A 23,300-nucleotide genomic window follows, 5' to 3' on the forward strand; every position below is an offset into this window, starting at 1 on the left:
CTTTGGTTCTGCCCTTCCAACACAATGGCTAGTGCAGCTGCACCTCTGAGCTGGGGGTGTGCCCTGGAGCAGATGTAGGGATGGAGCAAAGTATATCCCAACCCCCTGAGCAGGGAGAAAGTAGGAGGCAGGCTGTGGCTTTGACTCACAATCTACTTTTCAGTCTGCTGTTGAGGCAGGGTATACATGGGGCTTTCGGCAAAGCCACAATTAACCCAAGTCACATTCTTAAAGTGGGAGGTTGCGTTTCTATGCTCTATGCTGTCTTGAAGCTCAGAGTGGCTATGACAAATGCTTTTATTAACACTTTGTACTTCTATAGCATCTTTTATCAGAGTATCTCAAAATGTTTTAACAAACAGTAATTAAACTCCCCGTAAAACAGATGAGGATTATCTGCATTTTACAGATGAAGAAACAGATTGGTTAATGGCATGATTTTCAAATATGCTCAGCCCGGCAACTCCTATGGGGATAGGAGTACAGATACTCAGCACCTCTGAACATCTAAATCATCATCTACAATCTAAATCATCTAAGTGATTTAAGGATGACCACACAGCAATTATGTAACAGAGCAAGGAAAGGAAACCAGAATTTATGATTCTCAGAAGTCAGCTCTAACCATTAGACTTACTGATCCAAATGTTAAAAAGGAAAAAAAGAGCCAGTGAGAGAGAAAGATGAGACATCACTGGGTAAAACAAACCTCCCATTTCATTCCTCTCACCCACAATCTTTGTTATATGTAATGTACTGTGAAAAGAACATTTGGCATGAAAGCATTGCAGAGGATTAAGGAGGATATTAAACAGAATTTCTAAATGTAACCTAATGCCATCTAAAATCCTACCTGTGTCCCTTTTCTTCATTCCCATCCTAAACTGTATTTTCTTTCCATCCAACACCTCAGAAAGATATTTAGCATTCCAATGTAATGCTGGCCAATCGAAAACCATGTTACAAAACACTGCAGGTTGTTGTAGAGACATCACAATTTCCTTGGCTTTCTCTGGAGTAAAAGGTTTCACGTTTTCACCTTTGGAAAGAAACAAATAGCTGTAGAGAGATTATTTCACACTGTGTGAAAAAAACACAAATTATTAATAGCTCCCTCGACGATGGTTGATTTTTTCCATGTATTTGTTATATTTGTTTAATGAAAATTCTATTGTAATTCTAGAGAGGTCATTCCCTATCCTAAAATTAGAATTTAAAGAGGCACATTAACACCCAGAATACAAAACACTGGTAAATATTTATGATTTTCAGTTCCCTAATGTAGAATGCAGCCCAGTGGTTTAGAATTACTCTGACAATTAAGAGCTTTGTGATTAATGTCCAAAGTTTAGAAAATATTAATTTAATGACTAACATTCCTTCTGTGCAAGGTTCCTTCTGAAAAGTGCAGTGTACCATCAGAGATGGCACACAGAGTGCCTAATGCATCTGATTTTAACCAATGAATTAAACATTCCTTGCAGTGCAATCACAACAGCAGACATCTCAAAAGATAGATATAGATCTATTTTAAATTATTTTCACCTACAGGTTTTTAAAAGACAAAAGTTGTGCCAATCCAAGGACTATGCTAATCCCAGATTTCAATTTAGTCCCTAGTTGTGGAAAGATTTATATGACCCACTGAAACTGTCAAGCTGAAAAGTTGGCAACCTTTTATAAACTCGGCAGTTTTACAACAACTTCCCTTTCGGGATGTGTTGGAGGGAAAGTTTCTTTAAAAAAAAAAAAAAGATAACAGCTCCACAGTGCTGGGGCAGTAGACTACATCTTTGGATCATAAAAATTATAAATTCATTATTCTAACTTATATTAAAATTAACTCATCCAGAATTTGTATCCACAGAATGCAAAAAATTGAGAAGGACTAATACTTTTGTTTTGTCACACCCAACCCTGCCAATTTCCTCCTCCTCCTTTTTAAAATTATATATATATATATAATTTTGGGCCAAATGATGGCCCATGCTGCACAGTGCCTAAGCATGTCATAAAGTGGCCCCTTACTCCCTTGCGCCAATTTCCCCTACCACCACTCCAAGTACGGGAGAGGAAGCAGGATCTGCAGAGCCAGTAGTTCTCCCATCGCCACAGGTGTGTGGGAAGGGATGGCGTCTTGGTTCTACACCCCCGGCCCCTCCGGTGTGTTAGGCAGCATAGCTGTGCCAGCATATCAGAAGACGTACCTTGCACTAGGTATAGTCCTAACATAGTGTACTCTCTCTTCAGAGTGGCTGGGAAGGTGATTGTGAATGTGAGTCTCCCTAGTAGGCTGCTCCTAGGGCAGCACGCCATGCCGGCCTTCACTCTGGGTTCATGGCAGTGCCATGAAAGAGCCAATTATTAATTAATGAATAAATACTTTCACTGGTGTAGTGCCTGGAGGTTCCAATCACAGACTGGGTCCCTATTATGCTACGTATGGTACACACATATTTGAAAAGATGATTCCTGCCCCAGTATAAAACAAGAAACAACATGTAGATAAAGCAAAAAGACAGGGGACGCACAAAGTAACTGAGACAAGTCTGGTTCGTGTAATAAACAAGAGGCCCAGCACACCTAACCATTTAGAAGGCATTTGTAGGTTTGAAGGGGGACAGCGGAGCGGCCTGGGAGATTTTTACAAAGGGCAATTCCCATTTTCAAGGTGTGGCCTGAGGGAAAGCACAAAGATGCCCGATGGAAAACTTGACCAATAAGCAATGAAGGCACGTACTGTGTTACTGTATTTCCCATGGAGTAAGAAGTTAAAGTATCCCATCAGAGGCACTGGTACTGAATAATTAATAGTAACTGCACAAATGATAAAAGTTCATTTTGTAAGTTTTTCTTGGGGAAGAAAAAAGTTTAGCAAAGACAAAGTTCCCGGTCCTTGGGAGACATTAGCAGTGGCTAAACTGATGTGGATCTGACTGATAAAACAGAAAAGTAACATTTCAAAGATATTGTTTCCTGTGGAAACCAGGATGTCAAAGAATGTAGCTACCTGAATTCAAAGTGCAGACTGCACGATCACCAGCATTAACCAAATGCCAGCTTTCCACCCTGAAAATTATACTGCTGTTGGCAAAGCCAAGAAAACCACAAATGCACTATGGGCTCAATCTTGCAAAGTGCTGAGCAGACTGGCTCCAAGTCAGCAAAGCGCTTAAACATGTGAATAGTTCTATTGAAACCAGTGGGACTGCTTACTTGCTTAAAGTTAAGAATATACTTAAGTGCTCTGCTGGGCTGGGGCCAGAGTGTTCAGTATCTTGTAGAATTAAGCCCTATATAAAAGCGTCCTTGCCTCATATATTATGCTTCATATGAAAACTCCGTTAAGTTTCTTTACTCAGTCTAAGAATTGTCTCTAGAAGTCATGGCATCATTTATTTTAGAAAAACCCAGAGCCCTTGCACTTATCAAATGAGCTGTAGAATGGATAATGTGATTTGGTTTCATACCATGTAGAAGTGGAATAACATAAGCAATGATCTGATTTTGTGAGCCACACAAGACTTCCACAGGTTCAGTTTAGACACCCAAGAGAAAGAACAATGTTCATTACAGAAAATTCTTCAGCATACACAGCAGTTTTAAAAATCAATAAATATTTGGAAAAATATAAAAATATATTCCTAAATGCTATGAAAAGGCTAATTATGTCTGGCAAGAAACTGGGGTCTTAAAAAAGGAAGAAGAAAAACAGGATGGATTTATTTAAATCAAAGCAATTTAAATCAACAAGTGGAAAGCCTTGAAATCACTGATTTTCATCTGTTCCAGTTGTACTCTAGTTAGTTTCTAAATAAAAGTGCATTTTCATTGGTTGATATAACTATTAAAACATGTTGATTTACAACTAAATAGAGCCTTTTCACTAGATTTGGTACATCATTTTGCTACCTAGGAGGGTAAACTGTAACTATACACATTTAGTTAAGCAATTAAATTGCTTAGTATTTTCAGATTATTATTAATTGTACATTTTTAATATGTTAGAAAATGGTGAATGATATATTATTTACTAGACAGTTAACTTTTTGCTCATGATATGTGCCAAGTTGCATTAGGATGGTAACTGAAATTTAATTAAACCCACAAAACAGCATAGATTTTTATTCAACAAAACAATGCTAAATGTTATGGATACATTAATTTCTTTTATCAAAATGTGTTTCACATTTACAAGTAAATGATTTATTAAACAGAGGGATTAACTGTTGTCACTGAATTAAACTGATTACTTCAGGTCAGCCTGGGAAAATTTTCAAATATGCTTACGTGAAAGTGACAGAAGCTTAACTTCCTACTCAGCTAAGTCTTTTGAAAATGATACATTCTCCTAAATTACATAGGCTGACCTATTGTGCCTTATTTATAAATCTAGACCTCAAAAGTTAGCCATTTCCTCCTGATGCTTTCTTTCTATAGGAAACCAGCCTTTAACTCAACAATGGATTCAGCATATTTATTTTTTATTTAAATGTTTTAAGAGATTATAATATATTTAAGCCTTATCATATTTTGTATTAAATTCAGATTTTATTTTAAACAGGTTTATTTTTAAAAAGAAAAAAATAATGTAATTAACAAAATAAAAATCCAATTTAAATAAAAAATCATATTTTTCAAAAAATCATTGATTTTTATCCACCTGAGAAGAAATTGAATTTATTCATTTTTCCCTATAGTAGAGTTTAGACCAGTGGTTCTCAAATTTATGTATTGGTAACCCCTTTCACAAAGCAAACCTCTGAGTGCGACCCCCCCCCCTTATTAATTAAAAAGGTATTTTTTATATTTAATACTACTATAAATGCTGGAGGTGAAGTGGGGTTTGGGGGTGGAGGCTGACAGCTCACGACTCCCCATGTAATAACCTCACAACCCCCTGCAAGGGGAATAAATTAAGTATTTGTATTTTATGGAAGCACTGGTTCCTACTCCCACAGAGGCACTAAGGCTGGAATCATCAAAGGAGACTAAGGGAGTTCAGTCCCTAAATCTCAATGAAAGTTGAATTCCTAACTGCCTTTAGCTCTTACGAAAATTCCAGCATGTAAAGTTTTAACAATAAACCAAAGGCCTCTCCGTTCACTCATTTTAAATAAAACTAATATTTTTAAAGATGGCTGCTATTTCTTAATTCAGGAGGTTTTTATAAGCTCTCCTCTTATAAGAAAAACAAAAGTTGACATGCCATTGCTGAGAGAGAGAGAAGGTGAAGATAAGTCCTGGCCTTCAACCTCACACACTCCACTACATTAATACCCAAGCATATGGAGGTCTTATGGGGACCATATGCCTTGCCATATGTTGTCCCTTACACCACGAAGAAGCAGCTATGGGTTACCAAGCAATAGATTAATACACATGGAAAAAGCAAGTTCAGGAAAAGTGTTCATCTGGGAGCATGACAGCAGATACTGGTGCGGTCACAAGCAAGCTGGCTTTCTGGTATGATTAACAGATTGCTACTCAGCATGTTTTTGCTGTGACACTAGGTCCAAGATTAAGGGCGAAGCTCAGACATTGCTGGGGGGACAGACAGAACTTTGGGAGGAGAGACCTTTTAAAAAATTATACCACCCTAAACTGCTGATTCCTGGTGCAATTCATTGTGATATAAAGCAGAGTTAGCCTTCCATGACTAGGCAGCTGTGCTGCTCGTATTTGTCTTTCAGCTTTTCAAACATACAGTAAAATAAAATTACTCCTAGTTAGGCTAAGTTTATCACCACACAGCTGTTCTTCTGCCTGGTCTGATTTTAAAAAGCCAGTAAAAGCCTGCAAAGTTTCATTTTTAACTATATAAATCCAAAGAAAAACAATTTATGGCAGTTTTCTTGCTTGTAGGAATTTTTAAAATTGCATTTTAATGTGGAAACAGCAGTTATATTGTATAGGCTAAGGTGCTCAACTGTTGGGGTGTACTACAGAAGCCCGTCTGTTTATAGAGACTTTCCCTGAAAGGGTGGGAAGGTTCATTACAGTGTCCATTCAGCCAACTGTGATTTTGGGAGTTTTTCTAAACTGATTTATACATACTTTGTGCTTTAGCAAGGTGCATTTTAAAAATCTAAACAAATACTTTCTCCTAGAAAGCTTCGGGCTTGAGTCATAGAGAGTTTGTACTCATGCCAAATAAAAACAGAGACCAACTAAAAATCCTTTCTTCTTTCAATTACTCTAGTTTCTCTTGTGATGTCAAAATCACACACCTTCTCCAGTCATATTGGCTTATTTTATTGCAAAATTTAAAATATAATAAAATAAGTTAAAGGTAAATTTCCAAAAGTCCACCCTGATAGGGTTCTAATTGTTCCTTACTTCAACTTCATATATACAATATATAATTTATACAATTATAAATATAATTGTAAAGGATATTTTTGGCAAACATCTTCATCTGCCTGCAATTGATTAGATAAAAAAATATATGATAGGATAGGTCCATCAATACCTATTAGCCAAGACGGTCAGAGATGCAACCCCATGCTCTGGGTGTCCCCAGCCTCTGACTGCCAGAAGGTGGGAGTGTATGATAGGGGAGGGATCACTCAGTGATTGCCTGTTGTGTTCACTTCCTCTGAAGCTCCTTGCATAGGCCACTGTTGGAAGACAGAATATTGGGCTAGATGGACCACTCGTCTGACCCAGTATGGCTGTTCTTATGATAGAAATAGCAGAGATAGTATATGAAATATGGTATTTTTTTGGAAAAATTTAAAAAGTATATAGTAGTAAAAAAGGGAATGCTAATTTTATTGGGAAGACAAATAGGGGATTTCAGTAGGTTTTATACTAAGAATTTTTACATGTCTTGATTCAGTTTTCTGTACTCCCCAGTGACTACATTCACACTGCAAGCCTTTGAGTACAACCCCCCCCCCCCCAATTCCTAATATATAATCTTTTCCTTAATCATTTTTATATTTCCTCTGAAAATGACCTCACAAGTTTGGCTTCCATGACTCACTATCCTCTAGTCTGGAAGTGTGTGCGCGCAGTTCCTTTTGTTTCAAAGATTTGGTACTCTCAAACACCTGAAAGTTAGCAGCTGTCCTCCCACTTCATAGCACTAAACAGTAATAAAACTGGCGTATAGTAAACTATGGGAAAAGTACAGGTGTGTGGTCAAGTCTAGGTGAAGGGAACATGATGATTAAGAGTAACTGAGATCTAGGGATGCCAGGTAGATCCTGGGATTGACTGCCAATATGACTATCTTGAAGCCATCACCTTCAGCCCCCAACTAAAACTTCTCCAGCGCATCATCAAGGATCTACAACCTATCCTGAAGGACGATCCCTCACTCACACAGATCTTGGGAGACAGGCCAGTCCTCGCTTACAGACAGCCCCCCAACCTGAAGCAAATACTCACCAGCAACTACGCACCACACCACAGAAACACTAACGCAGGAAACAATCCTTGCAACAAAGCCCGTTGCCAGCTGTGTCCACATATCTGTTCAAGGGACACCATCATAGAACCTAATCACATCAGTCACACCATCAAGGGCTCGTTCACCTGCACATCTACCAATGTGATATATGCCATCATGTGCCAGCAATGCACCTCTGCCATGTACATTGGCCAAAATGGACAGTCTCTGCACAAAAGAATGAACGGATACAAATCAGATGTCAAGAATTTAAACATTCAAAAACCAGTCGGAGAACACTTCAACCTCCCTGGACAATCAATTACAGACCTAAAAATCGCAATTCTTCATCAAAAAAACTTCAAAAACAGACTCCAACAAGAAACTGCAGAACTGGAATTAATTTGCAAACTAGACACCATTAAATTAGGCTTGAATAAAGACTGGGAGTGGATGGGTCACACAAACTAAAGATTATTTCCCTATGCTAATTTTTCCCCTACTGTTACTCACACCTTCTTGTCAACTGTTTGAAATGGGCCATCCTGATTATCACTACAAAAGTTTTTCTCTCTCCTGCTGACAATAGCCCACCTTAATTGATTATTAGAGTTGGTATGGCAACACGTATTTTTTTCATGTTCTCTGTGTATTTATCTATCTTCCTACTGTATTTTCCACTGCATGCATCTGATGAAGTGGGTTTTAGCCCATGAAAGCTTATGCCCAAATAAATTTGTTAGTCTTTAAGGTGCCACAAGTACTCCTCGTTCTTTTTGCTGATACAGACTAACACGGCTACCACTCTGAAACCTGAGGGTTTTTTTTTCAAGGCTTCTAAACTGCCAGTGCACAAGTCATTCAAATTCAGGATATGTCTGTCTGACTTGACTTGAGAAGAACTGTGAACTTTCGTGAGCCACGAAAGCTTATGCTCAAGTAAATTTGTTAGTCTCTAAGGTGCCACAAGTCCTCCTTTTCTTTTTATATTCATTTAGTTTATCATTTTGCAGCATTATACCAATCTCCTCCATGGCTTCCTGAAGAGGTGTAGGCAATGAGGGTTGACAGGAGCTATGAAGGTAGATTTTTTGCTTCAAGTTTTTGTTACCTCCTTCCTTCCTCTGGGCTGACTACAGCACTGTCAAGAGGAAAAATGCACATCTAAAGGTGCTGTGATAGGATTTATCAAGCTCTTTCCTGTGTAGCTCTTAACCAGGAGGTGGTCTCTGGTGTAGTCCTCTTCATGCCTCTTGGTAATTAGCAAGCAAAGTAGAATATTCATTTTTCAAAAAGTTCACCCAGGTCAAATTATTTCATTCTTCAGGTGAATTCATGGGCAGTACCATGACACATACAGTATGTTAAGAAGGCTATCTAATCCAGGGAGATGATTATCAGCCAACTGCAAAGAAGTGTAGCCAGTAAATCCTGGCTTGAAGTAGAAGGTAAAACTTCCTAAATATTCAGGTCATATCATACCACTTAATATAATATTTATGTCACATTAAGCTTTCACACAAAAATATAATCGTTTCTGTCATGTGAAAACAGGACAAAAGATCAGGTTTAAAGAGGCAAAATTCTCTTAATCATGTACTACTTCATTTAAATTGTTTTATACTCCCTGATGCATGTCAGTTGTTGTAAATGAATGTAGTAATTTTTTGCTTTATTAACTGTGTGGCTGTGAGGTATGGATAAATACTTCTTGCTTAGAACTGCAGGTATCTAACATGAAATCTTATTTTCAATGCAGTAAAACAAGTCATTCCTCTAAATTTTTATTCTTTATCTCCAAGTAAGCGCAATCCTATAATACATGTGCTCATGTGAGTAAAGTTAAGCATATACTTGTAAGATCAAGGCCTTAATGATTGTGAATAACTTATTAAGACGTCAGTTGACGCAAGATATGCCACCTGCTGCTTTTAAAAAGAAAAGTTCCTTTCCTCTAATACCTCTGGTTTATCTTCAATTTTACTTAAACTCATTCCTAATTGCCAAACTCTACACTGATTTATACTCTGTGCAAACTCCTCACATTGCATCGTGTGTAAATCAGTGCACAATTTGGTCTTTGATAAGTAAAAGTAAAATTTATACAAAGGAAACAAAATGCCAGTAACACATCTTGGACATAGTACGCCACAACCCACGGGGAAGCGGAGAGTGGAGATGCATGTTCCCTTTAAAGAGAGGAAACATTGGGTATTCTACTGCCCAACTGTAATCTGATTACAAAAGAGACAAGAGTATTAGCAAACTAATTTTTTCTATCTTCACAACACAAAAGGTGAATGAATACTTTGTCCCACTTTTTGACTTTTCACAAGACATGTTTAGAAGCCAATCAAGAATTGTACTTTGTCAAGTTTCAACTCAAATTCAATGACTGCAAGAAATTATATGATTTGGCACTGATGTTTTGTATTGTTTGGAATGGCACTTCATTGCTGTTACGTTCCAAAATAACAATCTGCTAATTGAAAAGCCAATCACCTTTACAAGAGGTGTTTTCATATACAACAATGGATCCAGATTTTAATACTGTGGGGGAGGTGAAAGGGTAGTGATGATTTCAGACATTCACTTTCCAGTCTCTCTGTGCTGCCAAGAGAAAGATCAATTCTCAATTTCTGATTTAAAATTTATTCTGAATACTGTGCAGGGTTTGGGAATAAAAAGTTTAACACAGCAGGGATCTGCAGAAAAGTGGGTTTGATTTAAGTTGTTCAGAAGTTAAAATGTATAGTCATTAAAAAGTTAAATGTGCTGTCATTAACGTAGAATAATGTAGCAAATTACAAGAATTCATTAGCGAACAGTAGTTGTCTCCTGCCAATGTACCCTGCTGTTTAAATAATGGACTTTAATTGAAAGGGTTTAGAATTATTTTCTAAAGGAAGGAGAATAAGTTCTATTGAAAATATTTGTAGAATAACCCCCATCACACTGTTTTGCTTGCAAATGTGTAAGAATTTATCATCCTAATTTCTTATAAAGAGAAAAAAATTAGAGAGTAAAAGGACAACCCCAGGTATTTTGAATATAGTACTCTGGAAGTGCCAAGCCACTCAAGTCAACAAACCTCCATCTTCCTAAGTGCTTGGCAATCAGGGGAGGGCGGTTAAGAAGGGGAGGATCCTAAAACCTTCAGAACCAAAAGTAAATGTAATGATCTCGGCAGGGGCTTATAATTAAAAAATTTCTCAATTACAGCCACAAGGTAAGTTTTGTTTTTTGAAATAGTTACAGTAATCTGCACGTGATTACACTGGTCTGCAAAACTACAAACTATTTTATGGCAATAGGAGGCATTTAAATGTATATTGATAAGATTTCAGGACAGTACACGCGTGTTTAGATATGACTTCTCTGAGCATCAATGAGAGTTTAGTGATTAAACTGCCACTGATCTCTGCTATTAGTGGAGGAGTAGCAGAAGAGAGAAGAAATAGACCCCACTCACTACCAACAGCATCCTTGAAGAATCCTGCTAATAGCAAAGGGAGTAATCAGTCTGCAAGTTATGCTGATGCAAAGCCTGATGCCATACATCACCTTACTTAGTTTGTTTTTCTTTCCTTGAAAAGTGATTCAAGTCATTAACTGAGAAACCAGCTTTGTGCTCAAACTGCACTTTCATTGTTGCAGAGGAGAGGATACAGCTCCAGACTTCATATGGGGCATGCTCATTTGATCTAAAGAAGGACAGCATTCAACAGATTTTTTGGTAACCTTTGTAGATTTCTGCTTATTGGCCTTAGCAGAGTTATGGGAAACAGAATGTTTAGAGGATCTGCAGAACTCGCTGGACAAATGAATATTTATTTTTTAGAGGGTGTAAGGGGGAGGCTGTGCTTTTTCTTTCTTTGCCTGCCACAAATCCACACCTTTGTCCTTTGGCACATAAATTACACACACTTACACTGCTGTGAGAGAGTGATTTAGCAGCAAAGTACCACCTTTCAAGTGCTTCAGCAGCACTTATGTACTCCAGTCACAACCCGTATCTACTTTCTTCACAAGTACAGGGAATTTAATGCAAAGACTAATGTTACTACAATGGCACAGTAGAAAAACTGAGAATTCACAAGTCAGGATATTTAAACACTCATTTTTCAAACCAACCAACAAAACTAAAAACAACCAACAAAATCCCACCCCACCACACGCTGGGGCCCCATTGTACATACAAAATGTTTTCTATTTTTTGCTTTCTTTGTTAATGGTCAATTTTAATATTACTGTAAGTTATTCAGTGCATTCTATAAGATGCACTGACATTTATAGTCATGTAGGACCTCACGGATGTCACTGTATTGTTCAACATAGTCAGAACTTCAGGGCAATAGCAGAGAAAGAGAATGTAGATCTTTCTGGTCAAAAGGGAATACTCCCTTTAGCTAGTAACAGTGTACAGCCTATAACATTGTTTCTCAACCCATTGGTTACAACCAAAATTGAGTCAGCAGAATGCGTCAAAGGGTTGTGTGGAAGTCCCGGTGGGGGAGGGGGAAATCAAGTCCCTCACCCAGGGAGCGGGAGGCCCTGAGAGGGGGTCAGGTTCTGCCCCCAGGGTGCGTGCAGGAGGGTTGCAGAACTCACCCTACACTCACCCTGCAGCACCGGCTCCTGCAGCTCTGGTCCCACAGTGCTGGCAGGGCTTGGCTCCCCTCTCCATGCACTGTGAGATTGCAGCGCCACTCAGGTATGGCCTAGCCACCCCTTCATCATGAGGATGGAGGGCCAGTCTGGTCAAGTTTGAGTGGCGCTGTGACCTGATGTGCCAGGTCACAACTTTACTCTCCAAATTTGGCCTGGCCAGACCCTCATTAGGGAGGTTGGGCCAAGCCTGATCAGCGCTACAACCCCAGAGATTGCAATGGCCAGAGCAGGGAGCTGAGCCCAGCCCCAGAGGACAGGAGCCACTGCAATGGTATGCATGGTTGTGACATACCAGGGTACAATCCAGACTAACGAGTAGCTGTGTCACCCCTGCCCTGTAACCTGGGGTACCCTTTGCAATGCCTTGCTGCTCACAAACAGCCTCCAGCATGTAAGTCACTCCCAGCTCTGCCTGTGTGTGCGCTTCCACCAGTCAGCCACCCCTTTGCTCTTACCAGCCTTAAAGACTGCCACAGGGTGGCCCTAGAAATGTATGTGCTGTACTGCCCAGCCTTCTCCTGGACAGTACTACTATTGAGTCCATTATTCCTTTAAGGGAATAATACAGTTTGTTACCCAGCTACTTCAACCTGAACACACAGGATTAGATAAAACAGTAACACTAGTTTATTAACTACAAAGAGAGATTTTAAATGATTACAAGTAATGAAGCATAAAAGTCAGAAATGAACTCCCCCCAGAGTTCAATGTCTACTTCCTTTATCTCTTTGGGTCTAGTGAATGTGATGGGCAGGGAGAGAGAGAGGTGCGCCTTGGGGTGTTTGTCCCTCCTTTTAATAGTTTCAGTCCCCCTCTTGAAAAACATTTCCAGCTGAGAACCAGGAGTCAGAGAGTCTATGTGGACAGATATTCCCTGCTGGGTTTTTTCACCTGTTTGAACTTCCTTTGTCTTCCCTTCCTGCTTGATGACTGTGTTTACTGCTTAAATTAAAATTAAGCAGAGCACACATTGCTTTGTTTAGGACAGACCTGTTTGCCAACTTGTGTTTGGGCAGGGCTGTGGAGTTTGGAAAATGTGTTAATAACACCATACAGGGAAATCTTATAATTTCACATACAATGTTGCCATACATATTTTACCAGGACAGTACTGACCAGCAAATTATGAATTTTCAAAGGATACCTTTGAAAGGATATCTTACAAGGCATACTTTGTTCAAAGATTATTACAATAGTGTGTTGGGTGTGAATACAGGAGTGTACTCCGTCATAATGGTGTACTTATTCTGTTGTTATTCAATACTTATTACATTAACATCTATATACAGTGGGTAAGAAGTATTTAGCAAGCTAGGTTTCAGAGAAGCAACCGTGTTAGTCTGTATCTGAAAAAAGAAAAGGAGGACTTGTGGCACCTTAGAGACTAACACATTTATTTGAGCATAAGCTTTCGTGAGCTACAGCTCACTTCATCGGATGCATTCGATGAAGTGAGCTGCTGCTCACGAAAGCTAATGCTCAAATAAATTTGTTAGTCTCTAAGGTGCCACAGGTGCCACAAATTCTCCTTTTTTTTTTTTTTTAAGCAAGCTTGGTATTTTTTGCATTAAAGCTATTTACTGGGTCACAAAAGGTGATCAAGGTTTACAAATGGGTCCTAAGCCCCAAAAGAGTGAGAACCATAGGCCTATAATACAATTGAGCAGTTCTTCTATCCAGTAGGGAGCCATGGTTCACATATGCAATACCTAGTGTATATATATATATATATATATATATATATATATATATAGGACGTGCATCATGGTTAAGAATATAGTTTTGTCACAGATCATGGATTCTGGGACTTTAACGGGCCTCTGTGACTTCTTTGGCTTCAGCTCGCAGGATGGGGCAGGAGTCGAGCTGTCAGCTGCTCCCTTGCGCGTGCAATGGGGCTTGGACTGTCAGTGACACCCCTCCTCCTTGGACAGGTCACAGACTTCGTTAATTTTTGTTTATTGCCCACGACCTATCCATGACTTTTACTAAAAATAACCATGAAAAAATCTTAACTGTAATCATAGTTATTGATGCAGTATAGTTTCTTAAAGGGCTGTCAGGCTAAAATATATACTTTACAACAAAACAAATATTCATGCTAATAACACCTTAGATTATTAAACTGAAAGAAATTTGAAGAATCCATTCAGAGGGGTTTATACATTCAGAGGGGTTTATACAGCATGCAGCACAAGAGGGTCCCTGATCCTGATTGGGGCCTTGGGCATTACTGTAATGTAAATATTTAATAACAGCGCTTTTCATTATTTATTATGTTTGTTTCCATTTTCCTTTGGCTTGGATGATGAAAATAGTCTGGTGAGTTTAACTTTTGAGTCAGTTCCTAGTCAATTTCACTTTCATGTATTAGCATAATGCTGATGTTTAGATTTTCAGCAAAGAAGGGGAATAATTGTTTATGAACCATTGTTTTCAGTGTTTTGTTTTGAATTTCATAGTTTGGGTTTTGCAAAACCTTGCTGTTACAAAACCTCGGTTTAGGGCTAAATTTGACCTAATGTTGTCCATTAAGGTGTGAATCCCTTGACCTTTCTGAATGAAGTATCAATCTTAAAGTTGCATTAATGTTAGTTTTTTTTTTTTATGTAATACATATACACTCAATATAAAAGTTACTGTCTGTCCAGAGAGATAGAATATACAGAATTTTACTGAAAAGTACAGCTTTAGAACATAGAAATATATTAAATTTCACAGCTTTATAATAGACAAACTACTATTAATGGTATCAAAATATCTCTCTTCAACCCAGAGATTTTCTTCACTGTTTATACATAATGTCCTACTCCAAAGTGTCTGTCTACGTTCTGGTGGTCGTGCACCATCTTCAATAAAAAGACCAAGGACTATTTGGGCCAAAATTTCCATTGAGATGCACACAGAACTTCCATTGAAATCAATGAAGTTGAGTGCGCTTCTCTGAGGACTGAATGTGACCTTTCATTTTAGAGGCAAGTACGACACTGCTGTTGTTTTGATTTTTGGGAGTTTCCTCCGCTGTTCAATATATTCCAAAGCTTAACATTTATAGGCTTATTAATGTGCTTAGAAAAGTTATTTTGATGAGTTCTGAGGTCTTGAGATTCCTTTCAGACAGTAAAGTTCACCAAACCAGTCACTGAATAATTCAAGATTGCAGGAATTGTCATCACTAGCTCGGGCTAGTTCAATTGTTTGAGTACATACCTTTGAAGAATGTTAGAGTTAAAAAATAAAAATAACCCCCCTAATTTCAGAGACACAAGAAATGCAATGTTAAGGTTGCATTTCTAAAGCAAGGCATCCAAATGATCTTATCTTTGCTCTTATAGCAACATACTACGAAAAATCAGAAATTCCTACTACCCTATCTATGCATAACAGTTTAATTGTACCAGTCACCAGAAAACATCGAATAGCGGAATAGAATATGTCAATCTTAAATCATATATACACCCCAATTCAGCAAAGCAGTAAAGCACAGGGCCTTAGAAATATTGTCATTTTACGACCTTCTTGCTTCTAAACAGAGCACATGTAAATGAATTTTCAAATGACCAGTGTGACAAACAGCACATTGAAGGCAGTCATTCCCCATTTTTCATGAAGGGCCTGATCACCCTGAAGGCACTCAGCTCCTCAAAATTATTTGATTTTATAAGGTGCACCATACCTCCTTTGGTTCCATATGGCAGCCAATTATTCAAGATCGAATATCTTCATATATAAATCACAAATGCCAAGATCATTACATTAGAGCAATTACATGGAAACAGCAAGGATTAGTGTGGTGACAAAAGGAGTTCACTTAGTATGGCGAGACATGAACATATGAAACAAGTTACAAAACCAGTGTTCTCTGGTGCATATTTTTGATGTTCTGTGCAAAGAACGAAGATGGTAGCTATCATCTCTAGGAGGCGAGGAAAATCTAAAGCGATCTGGATGCCTTTTTTGAGAAGCGCAACCTTACAGGCTTGTCTACACAGTGGAAACACCTGCAGCAGCTAGTGTGCACTACCCTGTGTGGACACTCCTACTGCACAGTAAGAGTGCCTTTGTGCGTTGTAGCTTAATGCCCTTCAGAAGCACATTAAGCAAAACACCCCGGGGCACTCTCAGTGCTCAGTAAGGGTGTCCACACGGGGAGTTAGTGCAGAGCCGCTAGCATGCTTTAAATTCTCACTCTAGCTTACTGTGCACTAACTTTACTGTGTAGATAAACCCTAACTGTGCATTTTCTGGGGTCTGAATGTTTGGGGTTTGGTTGTTAAATAACATTCTTGAAAAATAATACACATTCAGATCAGTGGCATGTGCCTTCAAGCTTAACTGCACCTTAACCAGTTTTGGGTATGTGGGAGTAGCATATTGGTCTCAGGTGCTTGTTAGTTCTTGTCTAACTAATGCTGGCTTCAATCAAAAATACCAACGTAAATTATTTTTTATTTATAAGGAACTTCACATTGACTATCAGAAACCTGCAAATGCATAGAGAGCTTAAATATTTTAGAAAATCCCTAGTACCCTCTCCAAAACAAACAAGGCTCCCATAAAAACCACAAACAAAACCAATCAAAGATATTATGATATAAACAGGATTATATGCTCAGCAATGCACGTTTTCAAATTTTTGTACAGTGAATTTTAAGACCTATATCGTAGCAGGCATTGTGAATTGCCTTTACATGAAAGACTGGAACAGTTTCAACAAAACATGTCTGATCTCCCTACTTCCTGTTTGCAGTGTTGTAGCTGCGTCGTTCCCAGGATAATAGAGAGACAAGGTGGATGAGGTAATATATTTTATTGGACCAACTTCTGTTGATGAAAGAGACAAGCTTTCAAGCTACACAGAGCTCTTCTGCAGGTCTGGAAAAGGTACTCAGAGTGTCACAGCTAACTACTAGGTGGAACAGATTGTTTAGTATACTGTAGCATAGTCTTTTACACCTTCAAAAGACAAGCCTGAGAGCTCAAATTCATAACTTTGCTAGACACGAAAAATCATGGTCTTAATAAAGACACTGGATTTACGGCTATTAGAACAATCTGTAAGCCACCAACTCCCCTTTTTGTCCTATGACTTCAGGGGTGTTAACAGGCCACTTCATCTTGAATGGTCCCTTAAAATGTGCGTAACTACTTACACTAAACAATCTGTTCCACTTTGTATTTAGCTGTGACACTTGGGGCCAGTCTACACTAGAAGCGCTACATCCGCGCAGCTGTAACATGTCTGGTGAAGACACTCTATGCTGATGAGAGAGAGCTCTCCCATTGGCATAATAAATCCACTCCCAAGAGAGACACTCCCGCTGACATAGCGCTGTCCACTCCGCTTAGGTCCGAGTACCTTACGTCACTTGGGGATGTCTTATTCACACCCCTGAGCGACATAAGTTATACTGAAGTAAGTGGTAGTGTAGACCTGGCTTGAGTAACTTTCCTATACCTGAAGAAGAGCTCTGTATAGCTCAAAAGCTTGTCTCTTTCACTAAGAGAAGTTGGTCCAATAAAAGATATTACCTCACCTACCTTGTCTCTCTTAAGAAAAGTCTAACCCTTCATAACAAAAGTCTAACCCTTCATGACCAAATTCTTTGCTACTACATTAAAAAACCCCCAAAAACTAACACCCCCCCATAAAACTCTACTTGTGTAAGTCTTAGGAGTCAAAAAATCTTCATATTTGTCTGAATACACATTTAGCTGATCTGATGATATTCAAGTCTCTAGGTTACATTATAATGAGGTTAAAGCATGCAGAGATTTCCACACCCAAATATACAAGTGTCAGTTATGAGAATGGGAAAAATGCCATCATATGGAGGAAAGAGTGACGTTAGCATATTTAGAGAAGTATTATATCCATGAATAAAATAATGCAATCAGTTAGCTGCCAGATAATTTGATTTCTGACAGTTTATCAACAATGCAATGCTCCTTCACATTAACAAATTTAAATGGTATGAAATCCTGCAAACAAGAATAATTCATGTGGAATGTTAGACTGTGTTAATTAAATAGCTAGAAAAGGTCATGCCACCACTGGAATATCTGCATATTGGTTATAGTGCTATGAAATATGGTGGAATGATTTAAAATAAGAATTAAAATAAATCATTTTAATCATATGAAATCAATAGTAAAGAAAGACAGCTTTACATTATCTATTTTAATATCTGCTGCTCATTTTTTGTTATGGTTGCTGTTTCTTGCTTAATATATCAGTTCTTAGTGGTCAGTATGAGAGTCAAAATATATTCCCAAACAGTCAGATAAGGCCTGAATTAATTACTGAACATTTTTTGTATTAATTATTCCACATATATTCAGAGTCTTCATTTTTACACTACGGTAAAAGCAGAGGAGTACTGTATTTACTTATTAAACCAGTGATACTCAGACTGAGGCTTGGGAGCTGCAAGTGGCTCTTTAATATGTCTCCCGTAACTCTGTGCAGCACATGATGTTAAAACACAGTGTTTTAATTATTAACCAGTCAGGATGCTTTTACTATGTTATTAACCAGTTGTAGAATAATTGGCCAGTCATTCTGCTGTGAGAATATTATAAATATAAAAATATTAAATGAAACAATGAATTCACAATACTGTGACTCTTTTGGGTAATGCTGATTGCTAATTTGGCTCCTGAATGACTGAGGTCTGAGTATCACTTTGCTAAACATTAAAGAGCACTGAAAATTCACACTTCTGAATGAATTATATTTTCTACTCATCAGTATAACAAGGAACACCTAGGATTAGTTATACTATGTAGTTATACTAGATTGCAAGATCACTGGGACAGGGCTGTACTATAGTCAGGGGTTAGCGTTTGTAAAGCACCTCGCACTATAAGGCATTGATCTTGGTTGATACCTCCGGGCACTACTTAATTGAGCCAAGCCTGAATTTGGACTATGATCTAGTTTTGCTGCCATTTCACATTAAGGTTCATACCTATTTACTCTCTGCTATTATCCATATGTCTCCTTTTAAATAATGGTGTGTGAATTATATTTTCCCAGGTGAGTTAGGCTGAATTTGTCTAGACAGAATCTCATTTTCTTATTTTTTGCCTATATTTCTAATTATTTAGGTTGGTATAAATTTTTTCAATCCACCCTGGTGCTTGCAATTCCTAGTTTAGGCCCCAATCCTGAAATCAGATCTGTATGGGCATACCATTATGCCAGTGCCCATTGTCTTTCATGGAACTCCGTAAGGATCCACCTGCACAAATCCTATTGCAGAATCAGGCGTTAAGTATCATTTGAATTTCATTGATGTGCTGCCTGGATGTATTAGTGAGTCATTCTGGTGCACCCTACTACCCCAGTTCAACATACTGCCATTTATCAATTAAATTTCCAATCATTGTGACAGAACTGAAGCCAATCTGAAATAAATAATTTTTCAGAGAAACTGAAATACTGTGCAGCATAAACCATTAATTTTATGATGACAATTGCATGTGGTAAACAGTCTATTACCTATTGATATCTATGGCATAATGAACTGAATATATTCTTCAATTTATTCAAATGATAATAATTTATAATGCCCTTAGCTCATGTGACAGATGACTCTAAATTCATCTGTGGTTTTTAAAAAATAGTAAATCCAAAATAATCACATTCAATGGGGATTTTTTTTTTTATTTAGACCACCATTGATTTTTATCCACCTTATTATAAAACAATACTAGCAGCCTGTAAGAGGAGTCTACATTTGGTGGAACTGTGCCCATCCAAGTCATATCAAGCAGTCATCAGCAGAAACCAGATCTCTTTCCCACCTCTGTGTTTACTTTTGCCTTAAAGAAAAAAAGTAACAAGTGGATGACCTGTCACAATATCTCAACATCTTTTATAGCACCTCAAAAGCAAATTTAATCCTGGATCCTGCAGTTGGATCTGTATAGGTGGATCACAAGGAGTCTCATTTAAGTCAGGGAGAGGTGATATCAGATCAGGAAGATTTATGCAAAGTACATATAATGAGGTTGCTTGTACTAGTAAAATGCCCATACACACTGAGGAGGTTCCTTTAAAGATTAAATGTATTTTAGGCATGGGAGTGTGGGTCATTGTTGGTGGAAATGTGGACTTTGAGTGGGGATCTAAAGGAGCAAAAGGAAGATACATGATGCACAACATCCCAAAGGCCAGCATAAGATTAGTCAGAGGAATTTACAGAAGGATACAAGGGGTGAGTGGAGAGAGAGAATAAGAATCTATAATTTGTGTGGCTGGAAAACAGGGAATAGAAAAACAGAATTTATTTTAAAAATATACAATGAATTTAAATCTTAACTTGGAAATATGAAGTGGATACTTATGTGGGCAAGTTAATGTTATTATGATCACTTTAACTTCTGTTTCCTGACATTTTACAGCCTTAAAGCATTTAATGTCATTGGGCTGTTAATTTCCTACTTCTGTTGTTTGATTTTAGAAAGGGGAACAAAAAATAAGTAGCAACGACTCGCCGGACGCTCAGGTGTAAAAGACCTTGCACGTGACATATTAACAGCCTTGTCTGCACCAGTAACCTTTGTAGCTGTAAAAAGAAAAGGAGTACTTGTGGCACTTCCGATGAAGTGAGCTGTAGCTCACGAAAGCTTATGCTCAAATAAATTGGTTAGTTTCTAAGGTGCCACAAGTACTCCTTTTCTTTTTGCGAATACAGACTAACACGGCTGCTACTCTGAAACCTTTGTAGATGTAATTCCTCAGAGGTGCAGCTCCGGCAGCGTGAGGAACGGTGGATGCAGGTGGTAAAACCTGTCTACACATCAGCTTCCACTGTTGGCTCCCCCCCGTGGAGCTGAAGCGGGGCTGAGTTTGCAAGTGCAGAGGAATGCACATCTCGGAGACCAGCAAGCACGGAGGTACTTACCGGAACTGAACTCATGCCTTGAGGTGAAGGGAGGACAGAGTGCGAGGTGCTGGAAGCAAACCTACGTGTGTGGACACGTGTTCAGGCAGCCGGGGAGGGAGCAACTAAGGCGCCAGCGCCCGGTCTGCAAAGAGGAGACCCAGCCAGGCACTGCACGCTGGCCCGTGCCCCGGGGGCCAGGTCAGAGCCCGGACAGCGGGCTGCGATCTAAGGCCACGACAGACCAAGGCAGCCAGCGAGAAAGCCGCACCCTTGCCCGGCTCTACACCCACCGCAGCACACACGTCACCAGCCGGGGCCACCTACCGGGCAGCGGCGGATCCAGGGTTGCGGCCTCTGCCATGCTCCCGCCGGGTGATCGGGCAGAGAGGCCGCCTCAGAGCCGCCCCAGGGGGCAAAGCTCAGGCTTTGTCCGTCACCGCCAGCCCCGCCCCCTCCCATCACGTGAGCGTAGCGGACCCCTCACGTGGGTTTGCTTGTGGGCGGAGGAGGCGGGCGCTGGGGTCGCGCGCTGATCCATCGCGGGGGCTGACGCGCGCTGTTGGTCGGGATGGGGCAGCTCAGTACACAGTGGAAAGCCCCGGCCAAGGGCCTTGGAGCCCAGGGAGTGACCGTTGGGGAGAAGGGGCTCTGACTGAGGGAACCCCCAACCTCAGGGAGTGACCGTTGGGGAGAAGGGGCTCTGACTGAGGGAGAACTTCAGGAAGCGACCGTTGCGGGGGGTTCTGACTGAGGTAGTCCCCCACCCCAGGGAGTGACCTTTGGGGGGTGGTGGTTCTGACTGAGGGGACCACCACCCCAGGGAGTGACCGTTGGGGAGGTTCTGACTGAGGGAGACCTCCTTGCCCCAGGAAGTGACCGTTGTGGGGCGGCTCGGACTGGAAGGAGGGTGGGTGGGAGCGAGGGAAGGCGGTGGCTGGTGGGCAGGGCCGCCCGGCTCGCGCATGCGGCTGGGCAGGGCCCGGCAGAGCCCCTGTGATTGTGAGTTTGGCGTCGTTTCCCCAGACCCCTCCCCGATGCCCTAACAGGACACGGGTCCCTCAACCGCCCTGGGAGCTGCTGTCCCCGAGCCCGTCCTGGCCGCCCGGAGGCAGCCCCCTCGCCGACCCCCGCAGATGGGTCTAGGCTGGAGCAGCGCGGAGGAGCGGGAGTCCCTGCTACCGCCGCAGCCCCGGGGGGCGGCGGGGGGTCCCCTTGGGCCCCAGCTTTGGCGGGGCCTTATCCCTGCGGCGGCGGCGCCCCGGCTGGCGCCGGTACCGGGCCGGGTTTACGGGCGGCGCTGGCTCGTGCTGCTGGTCTTCTCGCTGCTGGGCTTCGCGCAGGGCCTGGTGTGGAACAGCTGGGGCCCCATCCAGAACTCGGCCCGCCTGGCCTTCGGCTTCTCCAGCTGGGACATCGCCTTGCTCGTCTTGTGGGGCCCAATCGGCTTCCTGCCCTGCTTCGCCTTCATGTGGCTCATGGATAAGAGGGGTAAGAGTGCGGGGTCCGGGGCTCTGGGCATTCTGCAGAGGAGCTGGAGCTGTCGTGGGGTGGGTGGCAAGGGGTTCCCATGGTAAATGAGTGGCCTTAGGAAAGACTTTCTGTCAGGCACGGGGCTGCCATTGAATCCTGGGACTCCCACGGCGTCATGTGGGGCGCACACTGGAAAGGCAGTGGGGCCTTAGGGGGCTGGGACTACAAGGAGTTTTCATAAAATCTCTGTTCTCCTTATCCCACTCTCCCCATTCATCTTTGTCAGGTTCCTCAGCCCTGTCCCCATCAGCACCTCTTCCCAGCTCTTCTTTCTCCCCCTCGCCATTCCCTTTTCTCTCTAGGGGTCATATGAGGACTCTAACGTACCTTTGTGTGTTTGTTGTTTTTCCTTTGGTTGGGTTTCATTTTTGGATGGCTGTGGTTTGGAACTAAACCATATATTAAGATTTCTTTGTTCACATAAATATATAATACTACTGCTACCTACCTATTATTTAGTGCTTTTCATCCTTAGATCTCATTATAACTTACCCATTTCCATTTGTGCTCAGAGTTGTATGTCAAGATTGCTTGAATGAGGAAATACCTTTAAAGATGAAATGAATGATATTTTAAATATATAATTGAAGCAAATGCACAGCAGAAGTCATTCACTGCAAAGGATGTTTAAAAACGGTCTCAACAATACCTTTAAAAATAAAGGGATTTAGGGAATTTCCCACCCCAAATCTCAAGACCTGTAGGTAACGATGTAGAGAAGGTTTAGTTTTTCTAACATGTCCAATTGAAGTATTGGGTTAGTCTTTGAGACCATTCTAGTATCAGTGTGAGGCTTGCATAATAAAAGT

General features: G+C 40.4%; 1 protein-coding gene across 3 annotated transcripts in view; it reads right to left on the bottom strand.

Moving 5' to 3' along the window:
- The window catches only part of HSPBAP1 (HSPB1 associated protein 1), a 57,174-nt gene extending 35,749 nt beyond the window's left edge, over positions 1-21,425 (bottom strand). The window contains exons 1-2 of one of the 3 annotated variants that reach the window (XM_074966778.1): positions 21,286-21,425; positions 854-1,039 (exon numbers count right to left, since the gene is read on the bottom strand). In XM_074966778.1, coding sequence (XP_074822879.1) covers positions 854-1,039; positions 21,286-21,322 — 223 coding nt within the window. In that variant the 5' untranslated portion in view covers positions 21,323-21,425. Of the gene's footprint in view, positions 1-853; positions 1,040-20,979; positions 21,234-21,285 lie in introns of those variants that run through there. The other 2 variants (XM_074966779.1, XM_074966780.1) reach the window with 2 other exon arrangements.
- Positions 21,426-23,300: the final 1,875 nt, after the last annotated feature.

The sequence above is a fragment of the Natator depressus genome, chromosome 11, assembly GCF_965152275.1.
Source record: "Natator depressus isolate rNatDep1 chromosome 11, rNatDep2.hap1, whole genome shotgun sequence".
Lineage (NCBI taxonomy): Eukaryota > Metazoa > Chordata > Testudines > Cheloniidae > Natator > Natator depressus.